The following is a 10,000-nucleotide window of genomic DNA, read 5'->3' as shown; positions in this document are numbered from 1 at the left end:
TTTTTTTCTTTATGTTGTTCCTTTTTTTCTTTTTTGAGAATGGTATGTATTATTCCATATTAAAGAAACACAAATATATTCCCCCCCCAAAAGAAAGAAGATATTACAACATAAATTATATATATATATATTATCTTAATTTATTTGTTATATATATATATTTTTTTTTTCTTTATATGGCTTTCTTTTTATATACATATATATATATATATAATATATATTTGTAACATTTATGTTCTTTAATTTATTTATTTCATTTATTACCTTTTAGTTTTACTATTTAAGATATATTTTTTTTTATCCAAAAAAAAAACTTAAAATAAATCAATATATATAAAAATATATATATATATATATATAATTATAAAAAAATTTTATTTTTTCTTTGTTTATTTTTTATTTTTTATTTATAAATTTCATTCTGATTTTTTCATTCAATATAATATAAATTAACCTTAATTTCAATTTTTTTTTTTTTTTTTTTTTTAATACTCATATGAATAATATTATGTATTAATATATGTGAGGAATGAAAAATTATTTTACATATATATATATAAAATTATATATATAAAATATTATATATATAAAATATATATATATATATATATATATATATATAATAATGTAAATAAAATGTAATAATTTTTTATTTACATATATAAATATAAATATATATATATATATATATAATCCTATATATATGTATATTATATATTATAAAACATATATAATATTTTATTCTTCACTTTGATCCCTATATTTTTTATGGGTTAATAAAATATATATAATATATAATAAATATATATAATATTTTTATATGCTTTTTCTTATTTTTTTCCTTTGTTATCATTATTATAAAAATATATATATATATATATTTATGCTTTTTTTTTTTTTTTTTTTTTAAATATTTTAATATTTTAATATTTTTTATTTTTATCAAAATAACCTTTTTTAAGTATTTTTTTTATTAATAAATAAATAAAAATTATATATTTTTAAAAAATTATATCACTTGAATTTATTTATATTTCCTCATATATTATATAATTTATATATAATATAACAGCATAATATAATAGAAGGGGAATACAAATAAAAAGTTATTTATAAAATAAAAAAAAAAATTAAAAGATCAATAACATCATTTGTTATATATATATGTATATTTATTAATTTATTTGTTTAAAGAATTAAAATATTTTTAAATACGTAAAAAATATGTTTTATTAAATCTTTTAAATATTATTATTTTTAATTTTTTTTTTTGTATCAATTAATTTATTTAATTTAAATTATTATTATTTCTTCTTTTTTGGTTGCACTAATTGTGAAATATATATATATATATATGTATATATGTTTATATGTTTATGTTTAAAAATGAATTAGTTTAAATATCTTTATATATATTTATATATTGAAGCTCTGTAAATAATACATATATATTATATAACCATATGATATATATATGTAGATACAATTATATATATTGATAATATACTTATATATTATTTTTTTTTATTTTTATTTTTATTTTTATTTTTTTTTTATGATGACATTTTTTTCGTGGGTAAAAAAAGACGAGAGCGAGATCGAAGAGAAATTAAAAAAAAAACTTGATGAGGGTAGCATAAAATATTCAGATATAAAAAGTATTGAGAAAGATTTAGAATCGTTTCGGTGTTTAAATTTTGACAATTTAAATTATCATGGAGACAAATGTGTATTAGCTCGAGAGTTTATAATAATATATATGTCAACTTATAAAAAACATATAGAACAATGCAAAATAGAGAATATCGAAATAATAATAAAAACTATAAAAAGAACAATTTTGAGTGTAAATAATTTAATATGTAATATTAATGAACAAATATTGAAATGTTTTAGCATGATAAGAAATTTATATAATGACATAATAAAATTTAAAAATGTATATATAAATGATTATTGTTTATTTTCTATTATTGAAGGGATATTAAATATATTAAATGATGATAAGATGCATGAATCTAAATCATCTATATGGGGTATATCTGCTTTATTATCATTAATAATAACAAATTATAAAAAAGCATATTTTATCTATAAAGGATTAATATCATATAAATGTATATATACTATTCCTTTATTTATAAATAATACTACAGATATGAATACACCCAATAATAAAATTCATTCTTATATTCTTAAAGAAAATGATGAATTTATTGGAAGTAATTATTCTAGAATTGTAGCATATGTCAAATTACATCTATCTATATTTATATTATTAAATGATACAAGAGAAATATGGATGTATTTATCAGAACTACTAAATAGTGCATATAGAAGAAAAACATATATCTATTTCTCTTTGATATATGCAGCACTTGATACTACTTTTTATTATTCAAAAGTTACTTTTAAAATATTTTTTGAGAAATTATTAAATGTTCTTAAAAATAATATTATGCCAGCCTTAGAACAAGAATTAATAAACAAACCACCACCAACAGATATGCAAAAAATTGTAGATTATTATGTTAAAAAATTGAAGGTCGAATTTTTGAATGATATCAACCCCTCTCTTCCAGAGGGTGTTGTTGTAATACCTGATGAAAGAATATTGTTTTTAGGAATAGGCCCATGATTTTAAACAATATCATATATATGTATGTATATATATATATATATACATATATATGTATGTATGTATATGTATGTATATATATGTATGTATATGTATGTATATATATATATGTATGTGCTTATTTATTTGTTATTTTTTTTATTATATATATATATATATTTTTTTTTTTTTTTTTTTTTTTTTTTTTTTTTTTTTTTTTTTTTTTTTTTTTTTTTTTTTTTTTTTTTTTTTTTCCTTTTTAATAATATGTAAACTAATAAATATGAATATATTATAATTATAAAATAAAAAGCAAAGTTTGGGCTACAATTTGAAATATAAATTTATTATCAAAAAAAAAAAAAAAATAATAACTATATGAATAAAATAAAATGATTCATTATATATATTATATATATAATATATTTATATTATCTTCTTTGTCCAAATTTTATTTTATTATTATTCATGGAAAAGTGGAAAACAGTTTAAAAATAAAATAAATAAATAAATAAAAATATATATACATATATTTTATTTTCATTAATCAACATTATTTCTTCTACAATATATGCATGATATAATTAATTTTTTTTTTTTTATATTTTAAAAATTATTAAAACAAAAAGAGATACCATAATTTTTATATAAAAATTACTCATATATATAAAATTCACCATATGCTTTTTATTAATAAATATTCCAAAGATTTAATATTAAAAATATATATATATATATATATATATATATATTATATACTTTTTTTTGTTTATCTTAATAATTACAATATATATATTTAATTATATTATTATATTGTTACTGTGCTACTTAAAATATATATAATTTTCTATTTATATGTACATTTTTATTTTTATCATAATATATATATATAAAAATATGTAATATAATATTATAATAATTATATATTATATATATATATATAATTTTATTAAAACGTTAAGGAAAAAGGTAAAAGATTTTTTTATTCTTTTTTTTTTAAATGTATACATATATATATATAATATATATATATATATATAATTATATATAATATATTATTATATATACATATAAATTTCTTCACATATATATTATATATATAATTTATATAAAATATTTAGGTATATATTTTTTCATTTTTTATATTATAATACAATAATGATTTTGATTTGATTTTATTTTATTTTATTTCATTTCATATACAAGTATTTTTAATTTTTTTATTTTTTATTTATTTTTTTTTTTTTATAGTAAAATAATACAAAAATGATAATCATATATAATAATTGATTCTTTTATTTTTATTTTTTTTTAATTTTCATTTTTTCCAAGTTATAAATGTGATTAAAAACTGTTTTATTTAATAATATTTATATATTATATATAAATATATATATATATAAATATATATACATATATTATATATATATATATATTTTTTTATATATACCATTTATTTTGTGATTTATAAATATATTGAGAATATGAGATATATTTTAAAATGTAAACAAAGTTATTATATTTTTTTTTTTTATAATAAAGAAAAGCTTATCAAAAAAATAAATATTTTTAATGAGATAAGTTTTTCTTGTGTTATTAAATTATATGTATTAGTATTATGTGTATAATAATAAAAGCTTACATATATGTATATATATATATATATATATATATAAATTAAATATATTTATTATATATATATATTTTTTTTTTTCTTTTTTTGTACATAATTATATATAAATACCTAGATCCTCCTTACAACCTTTTTTCTTACATTATTCTTTTTTTTTTTTTTCATTCATTTTTAATATAACTATATTTTTATATATTAATGGACACATTTTATATTTATATATACTTCTATACGTTTAATATAAGTGTGAATACTACTTAAATTTTTTTTATATATTAAAACGTATAAAGGTAAATTATAAACAAACATATATAATATATATATATATGTTTTTTTTTTTTTTTTTTTTTTTTTTACACTTACAATATTTATGTAAAATTAAAAAATGATAAATAAATTGAATATGTAATATTTTTTCTTTTTTTTTTTTTTTTTTTTTTTTTTTTATTTTTAAATATGGAAATTAGGAATACTCAATCCATCCAATAAAAAAATTAAAAAAAATAAGAAAATAAAAAAATAAATAATAACAAAAGGGTTCATAGTAATTACATATAATGTGTATAGAAAGAAAATAGACGTGAGTATAATTATATTTCTTATTATTTATTTTTTTTTTTTTATTGTTGTTAATAAAATAACATATTCATATATACTATATATATATGTATATATTTATAATACAAATATATTATATTATTTTTATTTTTTTTGTTAATAAAAATATATATAAATTATTATTAATTTTATATGCATTAATATTTACACATTTTTACATATTGAATATATATATAAATATATATATTTCCCTTTTTTTTTTTTTATTCTTTAAATATATATATATATATTATATATATATATCTGTCTATTTTATTATTTCTCATTTTAATAATATAGTATATATTTATTTTAGCTTTTTTATAATATATTTTAAATATAAAGATAGATTAAGATATACCAATTATTTCGTGTTAAATAAATAAATACATATATATATATATATATATATATATATATATATATATATATATATATATATATATATATTTATATTTATATTTATTTATATAATACGTGAGAAAAATAAAAAAGAAAAGAAAAAAAAATATACATAATAATAATACATATACAAAGTAAAATGTTTTGTATTTAAATATATATATATATATATATATTTTATTTAATAATCCCTGCAATGTTATATTTATATATATAACTTATTTTTGTTTGTGTAATAATAATATATGTTATATATTTGTTTATTCCTTTTTATTTTTTTAATAGATTTTTATATTAAGAACAAAAAAAAAAAAAAAAATTTATAGATATATATATATATATATATATATTTATATAGGAAAAAATTCATTTTTAAAAATAAGAACATGTTTTATTTTAAATATATATAATATATACATATTTCATTTATTTATATGTAATGTATTTCCTTATACATTTAAAAAAAAAAAAAAAAAGAAAAAGAAAAATACTATTTAATGTATTAATCTAAAAATAAAAGCGTTTTTTATTATATATATATATATATATTACTTTTATGATTATTATATTTTAGTCTTTTCAAAATGGACAAAATGTAAATGTTTTTATTGCATCTCCTTAATTTTTTTTTTTTTTTTTTTTTTGATGATTTGTTAATAATTTTTTTATCATTTTTATATTTATTTTCCATTATTTGTTAATAATTTATTTTGAAAATATCTAGCTATTTATATGTATAAATAAATATATATTTACATATATATATATATATATATATATATATATATATATGTATTTGTATAGAATTAATATTTTTTTTTTTTTTTTTTTTTATTTTCTGCTAGCCAAAAACGAAAATTTACATATATATTATTTATATATATTTTATGTACATTTAATTATTTTATATTTTTGAATTTTTTCTTTTATAATTAGAATAATGTTTTCTTCCTTTTTGTTAATAAATTATATATAGGTGTATTCCTTTTGCAATATTTTTATTTTATTTTATTTATTAAAGATATTTTTGAATAACAATTAAATAATAAAAAAAAAAAAAAAAAAAAAAGGAACTTAAGCAAAATGGCTAATAATAAATTGCAGAAGAATTTAGGTAATAAATTGCCCAATAATTCAAAGGGCACGAAACTATTTAGTGCTCAAAGAATTAAGCAGCTAGCCAAAGATAAGAAATTATTAGATGATGCTTTATTAGATTGTTATGGAAGGTTTATCGCATTATTACCCGAGTTTTTATTAAAAGATCATGTGCATTTATATTTTCAAATTCAAGAAGCTTATTGGTGGTATGATGATATGTGGCAGGATAAATATCCAGATAAATTGCCAAAGTTGAGTTTAAAAACATTTGGTTATTTAATATGTGACGATTGTCCAATTTTAAAGAAATATGTACCTCCATCTGCTCATGAGCAATTTTCTTTAAATTGGAGAAGATACTGTAGAACGATACCATTGAGAGGTGCTATTCTTTTAAATCATGATTTAAAAAAGTGTTTATTAGTAAAAGGATGGAGCACAGATAGTTGGTCTTTTCCAAGAGGAAAAGTAGATGAATTAGAAGAAGATTCTGTGTGTGCTTGTCGAGAGATTTACGAAGAAATTGGTATCGATATATTTCCTTATATTGATGAGCAAGTATATATAGAAACTCATATTGAAGATCAACCAATAAAATTATTTGTAATTCCAGGTATAAGAGAAGATACAAAATTTCAGCCTAAGACAAGAAAAGAAATTGGTGACATTCGTTGGTTCGATATAGATAAGTTATCAGAATATAAAGATTCCAAAAGAAGGAAGGAATCATTTTTTGATAATAAAAAGGAGCGTATAAATTATATGTTTGTATGTCCATTTATTCCGAATTTGATTAAATGGATTAATGTTTTAAAATTATCAATTAAAGGAAATGATTCAAAGAAAAATACCTACGTTACTGGAAATAGTATATTATCTTATAAATATCAAATAACTGGTATTGACTCTAATATTATTAAGAAATTACAAAATGCGGATATGGAAGTAAAGGATATGTATAAATCGAATTATTATTTTTTTAAAAGTGATGATGATTATTATTATGATGAAGAAGTTGATTCTTTTTCTAACAGAGATTCTTACACGGATATTATGAATGTGAACAGTATGAATAATGACATGATGAAGAGGTATAATATATATGATAAGAGATATTTAACTATGAATATGAGTAATGATAGTATCAATAATAATAATAATAATAATATGTATAAAAATGAGGAGGGTGTAAATATATCTTATGGTAATATTTACAATAATTTAGTTCCTAATGTTTTTAATATAGACAACAAGAAAAAGGATCACTTAATTGATAAGTGTAATGAGGATAATATGAATGATCATATATTGAATGGTATGAATCATCATAATAATATGAAACAGAGTAATAATCATAATAATTATTATCATAATAATAATAATAATAACAGTAGTTGTAATAAAGATGGTAAGAAGGTTATAAATAATATGCTTGTGAAAGGAAACCTGAACCACAACAACAATAATAATAATAACAATAATAATAATAATAATAATAATATAAATAATAATAATTATTATTATTACAATTATAATAACAAATATTATTATAACAATAAAAATATGTACTACCCCAATTATAATATAAATTACGCGAATAACTATAATATGTATTATAATAGAGTATATCATAGCTACTTTTATAAAAATAGTGATCAAGACTTTTATCAGAAGATGTATAGGAACCCTATGAAAAAAATAGGAGTGGGACATCTATCAGCTTTGAGATTAAAGGAGGTAGGTTTAAGAAGTTTTGACGATCAATATATTGAGAAGAGGAAAAATTTTCAGATGAGAGTATATGGAAATAATAAGAATAAAATATTATATAATGCAAAGAATGATATATATGGAAATCATAGAAAGATGATGAAAAATGCTTATCGTTCAGTGGACGACTCCTCTGTATATTATAAGTCATCAAGAAATACGAATCTAGACGCATGTAATGATAAAACATTTGGGCAAAATCACATGAACGGTTGGAGTGCCGAGGATATGTTTAAGTTGAATGAACAGAAGTTTGGAATACATTCAACATATAATATAGATAATTATACAACTCCTTTAAATTGTAATGATGAGAAAAAGGGTAGTAGATATTTGAAAGAGACTTTAAAAAGTGTAAATCTGAAAAATGGTTCTTCTAATGCTATGAATGGTCTTATGTCTTCCACATCTGATAAGAGTTCAGTAAATAAAGAAATTCAATATTTTTTAAATAACACGAAAAATATATTATCAAAGAAAAATATGAATAGTTCCAAGGAGAATGTTGATATGGGTGTAACTAAAATTTTAAATAATAATAATAATATTAAAAAAAATGATAATATTAGTGAGATGAAAAAGGTGTCCAAAGTTGTCGATGGCAAACAAAATGTAAAGGTCGGAAAAGAAGAGGGTGATCATATCAAGCCTGTAAAGAAGAAAGATATTTTGGATATCAATAAAAACAACAACAACATCAACAGTAATAATAATAATAATAATAATAATAATAACAGTAATAATGGTAATGTTCATGTGGATGATAGAAACAAAGTATTAGTAAAGAAAAAAAAAAGTGTAGGAGAGATGTCAAAAGGGATAGAGAAGAATGATTCTTGTTATTCCCTTCAGGGTGATATACGCCATAATAATAAGAGCAATATAAAGAATAATAATAAAAATATGAAAAGTATGATGGATACAAATATATGTGATAATAATAATATAGATGGTAAAAATAAAAATATAAATAGTACTAATATTACTGTATCAAATATTTGTGAAGATAAAAATATTGTGAAAAAATTAAGTGTAACTAGTAAAAAAAATGTTAAGGACTCAATTGACTTATTCAATTTTGATGATTCAGATTGTTACGATGAAGGGAATGATAAGTGTGCGTCATCTATAAATGAGGAAGACGATATAAATGTAAATACTTTGACAGGAAAGATATTGATGGGTTTAATTAAAGGAAGTAGTAGTTTAAATGATGATGAGGAAGAAAATACAAGAAAGATGAATAAACCTATAAATGATGATCATAATAAGAAAGATACCTTGAATAATAATTTGGGTCAAAATAAAAATGAAATGCATATTAGAAATGAAGTATATAAGGATAATCATAAAAAAAAAGAAAGTAAAAAATTACATATGGAAAAAAGGAATAGCAAAAGGAATGATAAAATTAATAATGATGATAATAAAACTGTTAAGGACAAAATGAAGAGAAAAAATAAAACAACTGGTGATAGTAAAATGTCGGAAAATTTTAATGAATCGGAAATTATGGAAAAGTTATCAAAGCATTTGAATAGTTATAACCCATTCGAATGAAAATACGAAAAAGAAAAAAAAAAAAAAAAAAAAAAAAAAAGAAAAATTTATATATAAAAAAAATTTTTATATGTATTATTACAAAATGTACCTTTTTCTTAATAATTTTTTTTTTTTTTTTTTTTTTTTTTTTTTTTTTTTTTTTTTTTTTTTTTTTTTTTTTTAAAATAATTTTAATTTTTAATTTTTTTTATTTTTTTTTTTTTTTTTTTTTTTTTTTTTTTTTTTTTTTTTTTTTTTTAATTATTAAATATATTAAAAAAAATTATTAAAAAATAAAAAAAAATTAAAATTTTATTTTGGTTTTTTAAAATTTTTTT

At 16.6% G+C, this 10,000-nt stretch overlaps 2 protein-coding genes across 2 annotated transcripts; both read left to right on the top strand.

Annotated features, from left to right (window-relative positions):
* Positions 1-1,558: 1,558 nt before the first annotated feature.
* PGSY75_1309000 (hypothetical protein) lies at positions 1,559-2,638 on the top strand (the record flags this gene model as incomplete). Its single annotated transcript, XM_018787154.1, has 1 exon — positions 1,559-2,638. The coding sequence occupies one exon, from the start codon at positions 1,559-1,561 to the stop codon at positions 2,636-2,638; it is 1,080 nt and encodes a 359-aa protein (XP_018639896.1).
* A 3,694-nt stretch (positions 2,639-6,332) lies between these two features.
* On the top strand, positions 6,333-9,680 carry PGSY75_1308900 (putative mRNA-decapping enzyme 2; the record flags this gene model as incomplete). Its single annotated transcript, XM_018787153.1, has 1 exon — positions 6,333-9,680. One exon carries the CDS (start codon positions 6,333-6,335, stop codon positions 9,678-9,680), a length of 3,348 nt encoding a protein of 1,115 aa, XP_018639895.1.
* Between the last annotated feature and the right edge of the window lie 320 nt (positions 9,681-10,000).

This window comes from Plasmodium gaboni, chromosome 13 (assembly GCF_001602025.1).
Source record: "Plasmodium gaboni strain SY75 chromosome 13, whole genome shotgun sequence".
Taxonomy (NCBI): domain Eukaryota; phylum Apicomplexa; class Aconoidasida; order Haemosporida; family Plasmodiidae; genus Plasmodium; species Plasmodium gaboni.
This window is presented reverse-complemented; position numbering and strand designations above follow the sequence as displayed.